Raw genomic sequence first — 15,122 nt, 5'->3', positions numbered from 1 at the left:
TTAACCTCCACTTAGCCATTGTGGAACCAGACGGCAAATAATAGCTCTGGAGGAAAAAACTGAATTATTGATTTTAAAAAATCACAAAATTGAAACTTGTGGTTTTTAAGGCGTACAAAAAAGTACCAGCTGCCTGTGGTTGATCTGGCTTATTTCTGTAACCATGTCACGCTAGTAGTCACATGACCCTACTGTTGGACATTCAGAAGTTTAAGCGGTGCTATTTGAGTACAAGCACCAAAATGTCCTACCTTTTTGTCTTCGCGACCCTAGAACTTTAATTTAAAATTCTCTGTTGCCATTTGATGTATTTTGGTGGGGGGGGGGGGGGGGGGGGGGGGTTTGGGCAAGGCATCTCAAATGTATTGCAAACCGCATTCTGTTGATGATTAAACTGCCTTACTGTCAATTGTGATTTTGGAAAAATAATTGTTGAGCTCCACAGGGGATAGCTATTTATTACATCAGCCGTGGTGTATATCTAGCTGTACGTGAAATTTAAATATCTGCCTTGCCTTAAAAATGTAAAAATAAGGTAAAAACATTTAATTATGTAGTAATGCAAGCGCTCCTCCGTAAACTTCATGCATGACTTCTAAGTAAGGGAGTACAGTTGGTTTTATCATTAGGGACTGTACTTTAATGTTGTTCTATTTGGTACTCTCGAAGCCACTGAAGGTGAATTCTTTCTGGATGCTCTACATATTTTACTCTTCATACGGGAAATACATTGTTCATCCAGTGTCCATGAATGAGGAGCCTCTGATATTACTCTGTTATTCAGATCCTGTTTTTTTTACGTTATCAAGGAAACATAGTTTGCTTCTTGCTACATTTCTGTTGAAAAGTAAATGTCTTCTGCGTGGTATGCAGGTGTGTACTCATGCCCCAAGTGACCAACTGCATATGAACCTGATATTGTTTTTTTTTTTTGGTTACTAACCCAGTTGTCACACTAATCTTGGATCCATTCCAAGGCCTCAGCCTATCCCTGAAAATGCTAAGATCCAGAAATGGTCCTGTGACCCAAAGGGTGTACCAACCATGTCCTCTTGTAAATGACACGTGACTACTGTCCAAGTCCTGGGTTGTTGACCGTATACTTTGGTGGCATTATACCAAGGTTTGTGAAGTAATGGTCCTGACCAGACTTTCTTTGTATCGGAGAAGTGTGTAGCCTACTGGGCCCACTAGATTAAAAGTTCTTCTTCAGTGTTGCCAATAAACACTGATGCTGCATCCGGTGCGAGTGTTGAGTGCATGTGTACAGTGTGTATATGTGGCGCATACAGTGATAATGAGACAGTGGGCAATGTGGGTTTGTTTGCTGGGACCAGTGGAATCCATTTTGGATGAGTCTTGGTACAGCTTGACATAAGGTGTATGGATACAACTTCCCCCAGACAGTGGAAGTGTAAAGCCCGCATTCCTGAAGCTAGAGGCTGGCGTCCCGAACACTATAGTGTGGGCGAATAGAGACCGGGTTACCTTTTGAAATTCTGAGAAGCAACCAAGGGTTTACTGAATATAATTTTCTTTGTACTGTCATTGGTAGATGGGGAGGATTGGGGATGAGTCGGAGGATTCTGTTAAAGGTGGTGTGGTTCATAAGAAGGAGTTGCCCTTTTGTATGTCGACAGCTGCTACTTCAGCAGGACTGATGACATCCAGGTTTACAGACCCCACACTTCGTGTGCCCATGATTTTTATACTCCTGCTTGGAGCAGCATCATTACCTTACCTGCTTTGAGAGTCTCCTTGCGCAAACGCTGTGTCTGCCCTGCAGCCACAAAATGACATTTGAAAGTTAACCTCTTCCAAACCCCCCCTTTATTTTCCCAGTGGCTGGCCTGACTTGTAGCGACCTGCAACCTTGAGAACGCTATCAATGCTAAAAAAGGTATTCGGGCCAAGAAGGCGTTCGTCATTTGGGGACTCTTATCCAGGTGGCTTATTCAGACAAACTCCTAGTTTTTCTTTTCTGGCCAATCTACTGCATGTTTGTACTTTAAATTGTTAGTAGTTTCATATTTACTGATATGCCATACACCAATCCTGTATGATGACTAATTAATCCCTTCTTTTTTTATCCATAGCATTATTACGCCTTAAGGTCCCAAAACCCTTGCACAGGCACTTTAAGTATTTTGTGTTTTTAAAAAAAAATCTCTAGTATCATGTCTGAAAAGTTCAACTTTGTAGAGGCTAAGGACGGTTTAAAATGGTGATCATTGTTCAAACGCAATTTGTTCTCCCTGCTGTAATGAATGTTTATTGCTCTTGATTGCAGGGTGAGGGTGAGAACGCTGTTCTGTATTATTTCACCCTTTGTTCTGTATTGCATATTTATAAACAAAAACAACAATCTTTAAAAAAAAATTAAAGAAAACCTCATGAAGCCTGTCTAGGACCTTAGACCGTGGATCCACATGCCTTGTCTAGAATATCTATTACAAAACATGAAGTTTCCAGCAGCAAGCTGGAAAAGCTGTGAGTCTGCCTATCCTGGTTGCCTGTCTACCTGCTCAAAGAGGAAAATTAGTGTCTGGCCCTGCATGAGGAGAGACTGTCCAGGAGCAGAAGCCCAGCTTTGCCCTCAGTGTATGGGACTGCTAAAAGAAGCGGACTATCTAGTGGGGGCATTGCTGGGATCGACCTCTGCTGCTAGAGGTTGTCCAGTCTCCCTAAGCGTAATGCTAGTGGTGAACATTGTAACTAAGCTCAGCTACTATAGCTAGCATGCAGTGTACCCATGTGAGATAGCCTCAATGAAGTGAGAAGTATGCTGTATCTTTTAGGGATCTCCATTCCAGAGGCAACATCTCCAAAAAAAAAACATTCCTCACCTATCCTGCCTGCCAAGCTGACACCTGTAGCATAACAAAAAAGGAGGACCACCACCCTAGATGAAGAGTCCACCTAAGGCACCAACCAATGTAACTGGATACCAGCCAACAGCTGTAGGCCTGAGCACTTCGCCGAGCAGGTACCAGCAAGGCCCAGTCCCCAAAGACCGAGAGACTGTAAACATGAGTCAAGCTCAACTGCTAAATGGATTTATCCTTATCAGTAAGTATCTTTTGAGCTAAAAAAAACTATATGGACTGTTCAACCCCTTGCCACAGTGGCAACTGGTTGTTGAAACTTGCCAAATTTGGCTTAAATTCCAATTGCTGAAGGTACCGCCCTAGACGCGAAGAAGCTGTGGTGACAACACCATAGAGCACCAGGGCCGGTGCAGCTTTTCAATATAAGCCTGACAATTAGATTGTTTAACCATAAATCTAATACTGATCTTATTTTGTGCCATTGTGATATTAAAAGTACTTTTTTCTAACTGGACATTGATTAATTACCCCCACACTACCTTCCCCAAGAAGTCTTTGACTGCTCGTCTTCACTACCCTGGTAGTCTAGTTGGGAAAGGGTCTACTTGGCCCACTTCACACTGCCATAATAGGACGAACCCCAGGATATCAATGGCAAACCGCCTCAACTTCCACTGATGGGGCCCAGAAGCTCTGTCTGTTCTTTGCCCTCCGCAAACATGGTTGATGGTCTGTCACATCAGAGTTTCCAGAAAGTCTTTACATTTGTTAGTTTAAATATTTTCAAGGGATGTATTACTGAAATTGCAGTTGGAGTATGACAAATTGTGAAAATCTTTATTTTGTCCTTTCTTGATCTTCACAGGTTTTGAGGGTGTGGGATCCAAGGACATGTGCCAAGTTGATGAAGTTAAAAGGGCACACAGACAATGTTAAGGCTTTGCTCTTGAACAGAGATGGCACACAGGTACGTAATCATCATCTTAAGCTGCATAAAACCCTAATTGTTATATTGTGCAGTGTCATGCTGAAGACTGGAGTGAACCGAAAGTATTAAAATAAAACCACGCACACCCCCAACCCCCCACACCCCGAGGCAGCTTTAGTTAGTGAGTACAGTCAAGTTGATACAAAAATCAGTTGTGTAGGATTTTTATCATCTTCTAATTCAGTGAACCTGTTGACAAATATCTGGATTAAAACGGAGTTTAAGAACACAGTGTGTCTTTACATCAACTGGTGGTCACATACAGATAACCACTTTTCACTTTTGCATATTTGTGTGTCATTAGTTTAATCCACCTCAATTCACAAGCTCCATTGATAAAACTGTTGCCTGATTGCACACAGGGTAATTAAGGCAGGAGGAAAAATAATTGTTTTAGCCCGATAAATGTTTCTCCTGTTGGTGGTACATTTGCTGATCAGCTGTCATTGTACAATTTATGTGCTCTGCAAGCAGCTTCAATTGCAGTCACCAACTTCTAGTTATATTACAGAGTATCTTTGTCGCATAACTTGGAGGATAAATATGAGAATGTTATTACAGTGAGATGTCTTCATGCTTCAAACATCAATGACTGATGGTCAAAACTATAGGTCTAATCATAGCTGTTTTCACTGCCACAGCTGTAGCTCTGTCTAACGGGTGATATTCAACTCTGTTTTTGGCCCCAAATGACAATTGACTCTACAGAATTCTTCTTCAAACACCAAATGGAAAAACTTGGTCTAAGACTTTCCTATTCTGGTGAAGGTTATGGTTAAATCCATAGCTTCTAGAGCATAACCAAAAATCACATGATCATAGATTTGCGACAGGGTGTCTGAGGTGTCTGGATGCTCCGTGGGGAAGGTCTTCAAGTGTTCTAGAGATTTGGCATCAAAGTACTTTGCTGTGTTGTCCATGGAGGCTGAGATAAACATGGTGGGAGGTCTGGATGTTATTGATTTGAAAGTGATGCTCTTACTGTTGCAGACCCTCTCACCAGGCTTAGCACTGAACTGGTTTAGTTCCCCATTCTCATGTCCAGCGATGACTCACTCCCACAGTGCTGGCGATCTTGAAGTCATTGCAAGGGGTCTTCATGTATGGCTCATTACCTTCTCCCTGACTTAGATCTTACAGGTCAGATAAGTTGATAAAACACTGGTAGCCCGTCTGCTTCGCTGTGGATAACATTATGATTTTACCCCCAAAGTCAAAAGCAGAGGTTTGAACTGCAGAATTGGTATTTACTAGTCTCAGATGTTTCCCTGTTTCATAATCAAAGAGCCTGCAGGAGTGATTGACCAAGCCGATGAGGACATGTCTGGTTACCCCAGTCACAGTCCATACTCCAAACTGCTCCATTATGCCCATTATAGATGCCAAGTCACTCTCCATTCACATTGCCAATCAGATATTTTGCAATAGAGAAGAGGAGGTAGCCATCTCAGTTGTATATAATCTGGGTTATCAATCTCTCGTGGCCTTGCATTAGGATGGGTTTCATGTTGCCAGTGCTTAGCTTGAGACTCTTCCTGTGACACTTAATGTGTAGTTTCAAAAAAGCACTAGAGTGATCAGCTGTTAAGCAGGATTCATTATTGGCTACCTGCCTCTGGAGCAGACTTCTGATTTGTGTTACTGCCACATGCAACATGTGACTTGTCTCATTGATTACTGGGCTCAAAGGCTGCTAGTGTTATCGTATGATGATTTGTCTAGCTTGACTAATCACCCGGTACAGTATCCAGATGCTGGAGCAGGGGTGTAGGACTAAGAGTGATGGGAGTCATCCTAGAGGAATAAGTTGAGGAGCTAAGTCTTCAGCTTCTAGCGGAATTCAAGAAGGCGAGGAGGAGGCCCTGATGTGGAGAAGGTGGTTGCACCAGGTCTTGGGTGCGAGGTAGGAGAATGCTAGTCATCCCGTCCTGCTTTTGCAGGTACACTGGTGTGGCAAGTGAGTCTGCTTGCGTGTGTCTTGTGGGTTGAAGGCAGTTGTTAAGGTATGTTGGTCCGATGTTGTGTAGTGCATTGTATGCATACTTGAGTTTGAATGACAGCTTTTATGTATGGGAAGCGAGTGGGGCTCGCTGAGATGAGGTGTGAAGTTGGTGCATCATGGGAGGTTGAGGATGTGTCTCACTGGTGCATTCTGGATGGTTTAGAGATGTGGAAGAGATGGTTGGAGATCCTAGCGAAGAGTGTGTTGCTGTAGTCTAACCTGTTTGTGATGAGGGCTTGAGTTATGGTGCGTCTGGTGTTCCGGGGTAATCACTTGAAGATCTTGTGAAGCAGATTGAGCAGACTACATTGACCTTTTCCCATGATGTGGAGCTTGTAGTCTAGAATAATTCCCAGGTGTCATGCGAGGTTGGTTTTTCTGTGGAAGTGGATCCGTGTTCTGATGTCGATAAAAGGTGAAGTCCCAGGGAGAGTTGTTGTTCCCGAAGATCAACACTTCTGTCTTGTTCGAGCTGAGTTTCAGGCCGTGGCAGTTGACAGTTGTGAAATTTGTCATTGTGGATGCTGCAGAAAACAGAAACGCACTATGCTATGCATGTCAGCCCTTCAACATTTGGATAACCTCTTTCTTTCCTTAGATTAATTCATGTCAATCCATTCGGACTGGTAGGGGGTTCTCCTTATCAGGCTGCTACAAGGTGGGCATTTGCTAGATTCTATTATTCTTTGTTAATAAGCAACAGTACTGCCTCCGTGCTGTGGATGTCTTCATGATCCAGTCTATGGCCAGTAGGACGAATGACGGTGCGAGCAAACAACCGTGGTGATCTCCTGTCCTCACTTGGAAGGCTTCTGTGAGTTGTCTTCCATGCACTATCTTGCAGGTCAGTCCCTCGTAATCGTTCCTGATGATTCTTATGAGTTTATCTGGTACATCGTAGTGGCAGAGGAGTTTTCCAGAGGGTCTCTTTTCACTATGTCGAATGCCTTCTCATAGTTGATGAAGTTGACAGAGGGTGAGTTCCATTCGATCGACTGCTCAATGATGGTGTGCAGTTTCGCAATCTGGTCTGTGCAGGATCTACCTTCACAGAAGCCAGCTTGCTGGTCTCACAGCTGAGCCTAGACTTATTCCTTAATTCTGTTCAGGATGACTGTTGAAAACTTTGTCTTGGGTTAATAGAATAATTATTCCTATGTAGTTTGCGCAGTTACTCAGGCCTCCTTTCTTGGGGATCTTGATGAGATATCCTTCCTTCCAGTCTGCCACCTTTTCCTCTTCCCAGATCCTTCCAAACTTGGGAAAGAGCATTTCTACTGATGTTTGTGTCTGACTTCAGTGCCTCTGCAGGAATGTTGTCAGGTCCTGCTCCCTTACTGTTTCTCAGATGTTTGATGGCTTGCTGTATTTATTCTTTGGTTGGTCTGCTGCAAGTCCTTGTTGGCTGGCTGTATGTCTAATGGAGGCTGTGGCATGGGCTGGTTCAGCAGTTCTTCAAAGTGCTCCACCCATCTTCGTTGTTGATTCACCTGCACCTACCTCCTGCTTTACAGTGTGGTGTAGCAGCTTACAGGTTGCATGGTGGAGACCCAGTTTAAGATGTTCTGTACCTACAAATCAAGCCAGCCCAAGGGCGAACACACCTTCCCCTTGTGAGTACCTAGAGACACAGAAGATGACCTATGTGGTGACAGTGCTAATCCTTTACAGTGAGTGAGTATGAGTTGTAGACCCTTTACACACAATGACTATCTGAAAGGAACAGTTATAAATTCCTTACCTTAGAATTACCCCCAGGTGTTAGACTGGATCCGGAAAGTTTTTCGTCAGCAGTACCCCTGCGTGTCGAAAGGTGGCGTTGGTTGGCTCCGTGTTCGTTGTTGGCTTTGTGGTCGCCGGGATGACGTTGCGGTAGCTACTTAGACGCCGCCCTCGCACACTTATGTCAGTTTTTTCTTTTTTAGCGCCAGCCAGCGCAGATCTGTAGAGAGCGGTACCTCCAGTCACTTTTTAACTGACTTTTTCTCAACACGTTTTTTTCTGAGTCTATCGACTCCAGGTGCACGATTTTAAGGCCTGCGGTTCCAGTAGCCGACTGATGTCCATGACGTATCCGCACCGCTTGTGCATGTTTTGCCTGGAGCATGACCACGATCCCAAGTCGTGCTCAGACTGCCGTACCATGAATCCGAAGTCTTTACAGGTGTGGTCCCGAAAGCTTCTCTAGGCACTGCAGACTATTTTGTGCCATTCGAGGTCCCAGTTGCGTGGGAGGTCCAGGGACCGGTGGCGGAGCCACCACCACCAATCTTCTTCCAAGTCTTCGCAATTCTCAGGTAAGTCGAAGCACAAGAAGAAGTCGAAGAAGCATTGTCGCTCGTCGACGACTCCATGGGGGTCGGCTGATGCGTTTCCCTCCCTTTCCGGGACCCGGAGTGACCCCTGCCCAACTTTGCCAATTTATCGAAGCGATGCAGGCCATCTTTGGGCAGTCCGACTCCGCCAGCGCACCTTCGGGCCCCGCGGACTCAGCTGGGCCCTGGGCCTTCGATGCCGGCGGCTTCGGCCCCTGCGCCGCATGGTCCCCTTGGATCCTGGCCTGGATCCGGAACAGCACTGGTCGACCTGGTTACATCTCGCACGGCGCTGATTCCACAGGCATCACGTCCGCAGCCGAGGCCGGCTGTGACCGCGGCCGATGTCGACCCTGGCCTCCACCTTGATGTAGACACAGAGCCGGACCAGCGTTGACTGAAGCTGGATCCGGTGCCGACTTGTACTTTTGTGCCCTTGTTCTACCCTGGCTCTTTTAGACCAGATTGCAGCCGGAGAAAGGTGAAGAGGAATGGGAGGGGTCTGGAGACCCTTTTACTGACCAGTTGGGCTACGAACCGGACTGAAGAGAGGAACTCGGGGAAGCCAGTGGTCTGAATACCTCACCAGAACTTGGCATGCTGTCTCCTCCTATCGTGGTCACGGAGGAGGGAGCGTCTTAAGCCGTGGTGTTGTGTAGGGCTGCCGAGGCTCTCCACCTCGAGCTACCTACGGTGGCAGTCAGTACTAACCTCCTTACAGAGGTGCCTCAACTGGCAGCAAGCTCTTTGGAGCCCTTCCTACCGCTTAATGAAGCCCTCACTGACATCCTTTTGGGCACCTGGTCCAGGCCAAACACAGGGGCTCCTGTGGATAGGATGATTGCCCGATGCCACTGTCCGGCCCCGGGCGACCCCACTTTCCTCCCCCACACCCCACCCCTGAGAGCTTGCTGGTCCAAGCCTCCACCTCCAAAGGCGCATTCCCTAACTCACCACCTGATAGGGAATCCAAAAAGCTGGACCATCTTGGGAAGATGTTGTCTTCCTCCAGCTTGGGACTGCGGTCGGTAAACACTGCATGTCTGTTAGGCCATTACACCCACTCTGTGTGGGATACGGTGGCAGCAAAGTTTACCATCCCCTATGGGCTGGATACCACCAACTCACTAGGCAGGACAATTTCCACATCAGTAGCCCATTGACGCTACGCCTGGTTGAGGTCGACTGGTTTTTCAGGGGATGTCCAATTCACTCTTATTGACATGCCCTTTGATGGCCATCGCCTTTTTAGTGACAAGGCAGACAATGCGTTGGAGCGCTTTAAGGACTCGCGGGCTATGGCCAGGTCCTTGGGCCTCTCCACCACGCACCCTACACAGTCTCTTTTCGCCCCTTTTGTGGCTAGAGCCACAGGCCAGTGCAAGCTGTTCAGCCCCTGCACGGCCGGGGACGTGGAAACCACCACCGCCTTGGTTGTAGGGGCCAGCGGGCAGGCCAGTCCACCACAGCTCCCTCTCCTGCAGCCTCCAAACCTTCCTAATCTGAACTTTCAGAGCCACCAATCGCCAGTGGGCAGCAGGAATCCCCATCACCTCCCCCACTGGTACACCATCACGTTGGACAGGTGGGTTTTGCAAATAGTCTGAAGGGGCTACTCCCTCCCCTTCGAGACTACCCCTCCATCCATGCCACCTCAGTCCCATCGCATGTCGGAGGATCATCTGGCCCTTCTCCAACAGGAAGGAAGTTTCGGCACTCTTGGACAAGGGAGCCATTAAGCAAGTTCCTGTCCCAGAAGTAGGTCGTGGTTGCTATTCTCACTACTTTCTGGTGCCCAAGAAGGACAAAGTCCTGCGTCCTATCTTTGATCTCAGGAACGTCAACCGCTTCCTCCGGAAGGAGAAGTTCAAAATGTTGACGCTAGATCAGGTCCTGTCTGCCCTCGACCCTGGAGACTGGATGGTACCTTTGGACTTGGAGGACGCTTATTTTTACATCCTCGTCCTGCCGGCCCACCTGCGATTCCTCCGGTTCACGGTAGACCACAATCACTTTCAGTTTACTGTGCTCCCCTTTGGCCTTACCATTGCCCCTCGGGTGTTCACGAAAGTGATGGCGGTGGTCGGGGCTCATCTTCGCGGATCAGTGGTTTCAGTCTTCCCCTATCTAGACTACTGGCAGTTGAAGGCGGGCTCGCCCCAGGCTCTGGTCTTCCACCTCCAGACTACGGCTGACCTCCTGCATTCGCTGGGTTTCTCCATCAACGTGCCAAAGTCACACCTGACTCCCTCTCAGAAGCTCCCTCTTCATCGGAGCAGTTCTCGACACAACGCAGTCACAGGACTATCCTCCCGAACAGTGAGTCCGGGATATTCAGGCCATGATTCCTATCTTTCAGCCTCTATCAGGATGACCCTCTGGCTAATGGGCCTGATGGCCTCCTGCATCCTGCTGGTGGATCAAGCCAGATGGCATATGCGGGCTCTGCAATAGGACCTGAAGTTCCAGTGAGCACAACATCAGGGAAACCTGTCCGATTGCGTCCAGATCTCAGAGGGCACTGCACACCAATTGCAGTGGTGGCTAACGAACCAGGATTGGGGACACAGCAGCTCCCTCTCCCTTCCCCAACCAGAAATAACTGTGGTGACCAATGCATCCCTTCTGGGATGGGGCGACCACATGGGGGAGGCGGAGATCAGAGGAATCTGGTCTCCAGCGGAGTCAGGGTTCCACATCAACCTTCTGGAGCTTTTGGCAATTCGTCTTGCACTCAAAGCGTTCCTTTCCTCTGTCCAGGGAAGAGTAGTGCAGGTGTTCACTGACAACACCCCCGCCATGGGGTGCTGCAACAAACACGGCAGGGTGGGGTCGTGGACCCTATCTCAAGAGGCCCTCTGCCTCTGGACATGACTGAAACATCAGGGCATATCCTTGGTGGTTTAACACCTGGCAGGTTCACTGAACGCCAGGGCGGACAAACTCATCCGCAGGTGCATGATGGATCACGAATGGCGTCTTCACTCGTAGGTGGTGCAAGGTCTCTTTCAGCAGTGGGGAGAGCCTTGGTTAGATCTGTTCGCCACCTAAGAGAACGCGCAATGTCAGCAATTCTGCACGTTTATATTTCCAAGGCGGCACTCGCTAGGCGACGCTTTTCGTCGCGAGTGGAGTTGCAGTCTTCTATACGCCTTTCCGCCTACACCACTTCTGCCCAAATGCTGAAGAAGATCAAGCGAGACAGGGCCCAAGTCATTCTTGTGGCTCCGGATTGGGCTTGAAGAGTCTGGTATCCCGAGCTGCTACATATGGCTATCGATCCTCTGATCAGACGATACTCCTGAAGAGGCTCTCTATTGCAGCAGCAGAGGATGTCCTCCACCCGAACCTGTCCAGTTTTTCCTTTTGTTCCATTCGTAATGCCACAGGGGAACTTGAACTTGGTGTGCTCCCTTTGAGCCACTACCTAACTGTGCTCTCAGGCTTCTGACTTTGAAAACTGTCTTTCTGGTGGCCCTCACCTCTGCGCACAGGGTGAGTGAGCGCCAAGCTCTTTCTTCTAAACCTCCTTTTCTGACAGTTCAACCGGACAAGATTGTCCTTAGAACTCGTCCTTCCTTCCTTCATTCCCAAACTGGTTACTCCTTTCAATATTGGACAGACCATCACTTTGCCCACCTCCTTTCCGCCTCTGCATCCTTCTAAAGAGGAAGAGAGGCTCCACCGTCTGGACCCAAAGTGTGCGCTTTCCTTTTTCTTGGATCGCACAAAACAATTCCGGGTGGATGACCAGCTCTTTGTGGCTACGTGGGCGCCAATAAAGGTCGGGCCGTTCACAAACCGACCATTTCTAGATGGGTCATTTTGTGCATCAAAGCCTGTTATTCCTTGGCAAAGAAGGAACCGCCAGTGAAGTTGCGCGCCCATTCCACCAGGCGATGGCAGCTACCACTGCTTTGGGACGTGGAGTTCCCTTAATGACATCTGTCAGGCAGCTACGTGGACATCGCTGTACACGTTCACAAGACACTACTGCCTGGACAGCCAAGCCTGCAGAGACAGCTTCATTGGCCGTTCTGTTCTCCAGGACTTTCTGGTCTGAACTTGGTTCTCAGACCCACCTCTGGGGTTTGTATTGCTGGGGTATCTATTCTAATGTAAGGAATCTATAACTGTTTCTTTCAGATGAACAAGTTACTTCCCTTTGGTAACAATACATCTGTAAGAAACATAGGTTAGTTATAGATTTCTTACCGCCCCACCCATCCTCTCTGTTCTGCGAACTGTCTTCTAGGGTTAAGGATTTCCTTTCAGGACCCTAGTTTTGTGCACCAGTGGGCAGTGGCTGTGCCCACTTCTACCTTGCAAACGCCTAACACTCTATACACCCCCACCCGACTTATTTTTCACCCATGCTCAACCTGTGTTATCCATTTGACTTGCGTCTGTCCTATATAAACCGCCTTCTCTACCGCTGTAACCACACTACCTTGTTCAGTATTGTAAAACACCTTCTCATCCCTTCTTAACTATTTAATTTGAGTACTTGGAAACATTCCTTCATGACAACCTCATTTCATCTTGTATGCCATTAGCTTTGTTCTAGTGGAAACATAAGCGAGAGTTCAGTGTCAGCAACTTTTAATTATTTAGGTCTCTGGTAAGCAAGGTGGATATTTGTATTATCTCATTGCTTTTCTGTAGATTTTGGAATTTTACTTTCTCCGAATTATTTTCCCTTTTTAATGTTAATATTTTTGCATATCCCACTGCTTTTATTATTTACTGTTGTATTGAAATTCTAAATTGGTGTGATGCCACTTTGGGTCATGATCTCTGTTTTACTCCGTTTATTTGAGGAAATGCCAAAGTAATGTAGTGTAGAAGGCATCATTTTTGCAGAGCTCATTTTGGTAAAATAATTAATTTTTTTTAAACATTTTTTTTTAGTGTCTTTCAGGTAGCTCGGATGGAACAATTCGCCTTTGGTCTCTTGGACAGCAGAGGTGCATAGCAACATATCGAGTTCACGATGAAGGTGTGTGGGCTTTGCAGGTCAATGAAGCATTCACCCATGTTTACTCAGGAGGCAGAGACCGAAAAATATACTGCACAGACTTGAGGAATCCTGACATCAGGGTACTAATATGTGATGAAAAAGCACCAGTTCTTAAGGTATTTTCACCCTTCTTTTTTCATGAATCTCATTGCATTACGTATCATTTTGCACAAATAGTTAACATTGTGTGTTTCTATCTCTAAGATACAAAGTGTGCAACTGCAAAATACCTTTTTAACATTTATAAAACCCTTTTTCTGAGTCAGAAAAGTCATTCCGACTTGCAAAAGGGGGTTTTGTGAACCTTTCCAAATCGCTGATGGGAGGTTATGCGAAAGAGGTGTTAATCCGCTCCCCAGTGTGCATGTTGCAACGGGTTGTATTGGTGGTTTCTGCCAGTAATTGCTGAAACACACCACTGATCATTACTTACACCTGAGCTACTGCGCTAACTGATTTACAGAGGACATGCCTTTGCTGGGAAAATCATGACAGACTGCCTAGAGGATCATGATGCGGACTAGGGGACCACTGCATGCTAATCCCATTTTCCTGATGTCTTGCGTGCCCATCAATATTTTACTTTCCACTTTTTTTTATTTAAAGCAGCACTTTTCCGTTTAGTACATCAGACCATGGCTCACAAGAAAAGTCTACCAGTCTAACAACCTGTCATTTGAAATAAATGAAGCTACTTTCTGTTTTTTCAGCCGGTGGTCTTCGGCAATAGTATTTTCAGCATGTCAATATGTATCTGCAGTTTTATTCTTGGCATAGTGAGGATTATACCAATAAATAATAGGTAATCATTTTTGGGGTAAGAGGATTGTTAGATTGGTCGATTCCAATCTTCCCAGGAGAAGCTGGAAACTGTTGTGGACAAAGTTAAATCAATGGCCACAGATCTCCAGAAATGTAGTATGAGAGCCTTGAAGGCAATCTTTTTCAAGGCTACTGTGTTCCATAATTTTGTGCCTCAAAATGTTTATAGTGGACTGAAGATCACTATAATTGTACCTCCTGTAATCATCCGGTTTGATGGTAAAAGAAGTATCAAGACGCCTTCTGGGAAGCCCCACAACATTTTAAAGGTATCTGAGTAAGGACTGCAGTCCACAACATAATTACTTTCAAGCAAACCTTAGGGCATGCCTTAACAAGTCGGGAACATATCCCTCTTTTATCACATCTGATCAATTATCTATTCAAAAGAAGTTGGTCCAGTCCAGCTACTTAGGGGTTCCAAACCATCTGCAACAGAAGACACACCAACTTTCTCTGTTTTGTAAATAAACCAAGGACTTGCCAGTCATATTCCTGAAATCCTTTCAGTATTATTAGTCCATAGATTTCTTGACCTCCTCATTCCTTTTTTGATAAATTTTCCTCCGCCTCCAACTGTTGTTTTGGAAGATTGTACAGCTAGGGGGCGTGCAACTATATGTGGTGTTTGTTGACCTTAGGTCAGCATTCAACCTCGTCCCTCAGTCTAAGTTGTGGCAAATACTAGCTGACATGGGAGTTCCTTTCTATTTCCTGAACCTGATCATAAGGCCTCATGATAACAATTTTGCCCAAGTCACATGTGGCCAGATGGGGGGAGGGGGAGACTGACAAAGAAGATTCTTGATTAATAGGGGAGTCAGGCAGGGGTGCGTCCTTGCACCCACTCTATTCTCCTTTTTTATATATGACTTGGTGATGTATGATGTGGATCATTGCGAGTCTGACGCACCTTGCCTGGCAAACATCAGGGTTTCTGCCCTAATGTGTGCAGACAATACACTCCTCTCAAAATCCCCTTTGTGAGTGCAAGAAATCCTTGATAGGTTTGGCAGTTTTTGTAGGGCAAGGTACCTAGTTATTAACTCCGCAAACAACACGAAGTGTATGACCTTTTAATCCTTGCCATTCCACCTGCCCATATCCTACGCTTCGAGGGAACCCCCTGGAGCGAGTTCACTCCTTT

The 15,122-nt window shown here is 46.4% G+C and overlaps 1 protein-coding gene and 1 pseudogene across 1 annotated transcript in view; one reads left to right on the top strand and one right to left on the bottom strand.

Moving 5' to 3' along the window:
- Positions 1 to 15,122, top strand: part of WDR48 (WD repeat domain 48) — a 535,194-nt gene that overhangs the window by 185,912 nt on the left and 334,160 nt on the right. The window contains exons 7-8 of the mRNA XM_086941452.1: positions 3,694 to 3,795; positions 13,045 to 13,269. Of these exons, the coding sequence (XP_086797578.1) occupies positions 3,694 to 3,795; positions 13,045 to 13,269 (327 nt within the window). The remainder of the gene's footprint in view (positions 1 to 3,693; positions 3,796 to 13,044; positions 13,270 to 15,122) is intronic.
- Positions 4,470 to 5,323, bottom strand: LOC147688593 (eukaryotic translation initiation factor 3 subunit I pseudogene; annotated as a pseudogene).

This window comes from Lissotriton vulgaris, chromosome 10, assembly GCF_964263255.1.
Source record: "Lissotriton vulgaris chromosome 10, aLisVul1.2, whole genome shotgun sequence".
Classification (NCBI taxonomy): Eukaryota; Metazoa; Chordata; class Amphibia; order Caudata; family Salamandridae; genus Lissotriton; species Lissotriton vulgaris.
The sequence above is the reverse complement of the archived record's forward strand: the minus strand, read 5'-3'. Positions and strand labels throughout refer to the sequence as shown.